Source organism: Panthera uncia, assembly GCF_023721935.1.
Source record: "Panthera uncia isolate 11264 chromosome E2 unlocalized genomic scaffold, Puncia_PCG_1.0 HiC_scaffold_19, whole genome shotgun sequence".
NCBI classification, from domain to species: domain Eukaryota; kingdom Metazoa; phylum Chordata; class Mammalia; order Carnivora; family Felidae; genus Panthera; species Panthera uncia.
The window spans coordinates 4,434,357-4,436,514 of NW_026057588.1; the positions used below are offsets into that span (position 1 = coordinate 4,434,357).

The window sequence follows — 2,158 nt, forward strand, 5'->3', positions numbered from 1 at the left end:
GGCCTGGACTCCTGGGTCTGAGGGAGGAGGGGCTGGGGGCCAGAACTCCTGGGTCTGAGGGAGGAGGGCCTGGGGGCCAGAACTCCTGGGTCTGAGGGAGGAGGGGCTGGGGGGCAGGACTCCTGGGTCTGAGGGAGGAGGGGGCTGGGGGACTGGGCTCCTCCAGGTCTGAGGGAGGAGGGGCTGGGGGCAGGACTTCTGGGTCTGAGGGAGGAGGGGGCTGGGGGTCTGGACTCCTGGGTCTGAGGGAGGAGGGCCTGGGGGCCAGAACTCCTGGGTCTGAGGGAGGAAGGGCTGGGGGGCCTACACTTGCATCCTGGGCGGCCTGGGCCTTGACCTCTGGGACCCCTGACCACTCTCCCTCTCCCAGGGTGTGACTCTCACCGACCTGAAGGAAGCAGAGAAGGCAGCAGGGAAGACCCCAGAGCCAGAGAAATCGTGCCTGGTGAGAGGGGTCAGGTGACCAGGTGGTGGGTGTTCCAAGATGCCCTTGCCCTCTGACCTCCCTGCCCTTCTCGGACAGGACCCCTCTCGGAGGCCCCGAGTCCCGGGGGTGGAGAACTCTGATGGCCCTGCCTTGAGAGGTGAGGTCTGGTTTCTGGGAGGTCGACCTCCTGCCCCCTGGCCTCCCCATCTCTCCCGCTGCAGTCTGTTTTCCCGAGGGGTCGGGCCTAGGGACCCTGACACCGCAGAGAGGGGCTGCTCCCCAGGTTTCTGGGCTGATGCCTGCCCCTCCCCCCCAGCAGAGGCGCCTGACGGGCAGGGTCAGGGACCACAGGCCGCCAGGGAGCACCGCAAAGTCGGCAAAGAGTGGAGGGGGCCTGCGGAGGTGAGGGGCGGGGCGAGCTGGGCTAAGGGTGGGCCTTGGAGGCGGGGTGGTGGGCCAGACTCCCTTCCCGGCATCAGGCTGAACCCCACCTCCGCCCGCAGGGGGAGGAGGCGGAGCCGGCCGACCGCAGCCCAGAGTCCAGGTACAGGGTGGGCAGGGAAGGGTCTGGGCTCTTCTGTAGGGCCACAGGGAGCCCCGCTGACGCCCTGCCTGCCTCCACCCCAGCACTTCCGAGGGCGGCCCTTCACCTCGCAGTCAGCGGCAGCGTGACTCCCAGCCAGAATCAGACGAGCCCGATGGAGGCTTCAGGAAGGTTTGCAACACCACCCACCCTCGATCTGCCCCCGCGGTCGGCCTTTATCCACCTGCCCTGCAGCTCTCTATCTGTGGTTCTGCTTGTGTATCCACCCTTCCCCACGTGGGCCGGCAGGACTGACCCGCGCTCCCTGTCCCGTTCCCCCCAGCTGTACGCAGAGCTGCGCAGCGAGAACGAGCGGCTTCGCGAGGCCCTGACCGAGACCACGCTCCGCCTGGCACAGCTCAAGGTGGAGTTGGAGCGCGCCACGCAGGTGAGATGCCCCGACCTGGGAGCCGGGTCGCAGTGGCCCGGATGGGCCTGCTCCGGGCGGGGGTGCCGGCTGGGAGGCTGGACTGCCGCCCCCTTCCCAGGCTGGGGTCCCAGTCCTGGTCTTTGTGGCTTGGCCACTTCTCTTGTCCCCAGAGGCAGGAGCGCTTTGCAGAGAGGCCCGCCCTCCTGGAGCTGGAGAGATTCGTGAGTAGGGGCAGCTGGGGTGGGGCCATGGGGGTGTCCCGTGTGGGTCTGAAGAGGGTCCTCTGCCCTCTCCCCACCCTTCTCAGCCCTACTTGACCCCTAGCCCTCCCCCGCCCCCAGGCCCTGGGCCTCACCCCTCCTGTTTATGCCAGGAGCGCAGGGCCCTGGAGAGGAAGGCGGCCGAGCTGGAGGAGGAGCTGAAGGTGAGCCTAAGGGGGCTCCGTGGACGGGTTCTAGGCAGACCCCGGGTGACCCGGGGCCACCCAGCTGACCTCCCTATCCCATCCCCCAGGCCCTGTCCGACCTCCGGGCTGACAACCAGAGGCTCAAGGATGAGAACGCAGCCCTGATCCGCGTCATCAGCAAACTTTCTAAGTGACTCTGGCGGAGGACCTTTCCCCGTACCCATATTTATACAGCTGCTTCTGCCACACGCACCCCTTCCCCTGTGTGAGCACGAGTGACAGGGCTCCCAGGGGGTCTCTGAGAAGCCATAGCCTCCCTTCGGGGCCTCCAGACTGGGAGGGGAGCAGAATCCCCAGGAGCCGAGGGGGGGG

At 67.8% G+C, this 2,158-nt stretch overlaps 1 protein-coding gene across 1 annotated transcript in view; it reads left to right on the top strand.

Annotated features, from left to right (window-relative positions):
• PPP1R12C (protein phosphatase 1 regulatory subunit 12C) overlaps window positions 1-2,158 on the top strand; it is a 16,289-nt gene extending 14,131 nt beyond the window's left edge. The window contains exons 14-22 of the mRNA XM_049622268.1: window positions 371-445; window positions 524-584; window positions 744-829; window positions 931-971; window positions 1,055-1,142; window positions 1,294-1,398; window positions 1,551-1,601; window positions 1,754-1,804; window positions 1,894-2,158. Coding sequence (XP_049478225.1) covers window positions 371-445; window positions 524-584; window positions 744-829; window positions 931-971; window positions 1,055-1,142; window positions 1,294-1,398; window positions 1,551-1,601; window positions 1,754-1,804; window positions 1,894-1,980 — 645 coding nt within the window. The 3' untranslated portion in view covers window positions 1,981-2,158. The remainder of the gene's footprint in view (window positions 1-370; window positions 446-523; window positions 585-743; window positions 830-930; window positions 972-1,054; window positions 1,143-1,293; window positions 1,399-1,550; window positions 1,602-1,753; window positions 1,805-1,893) is intronic.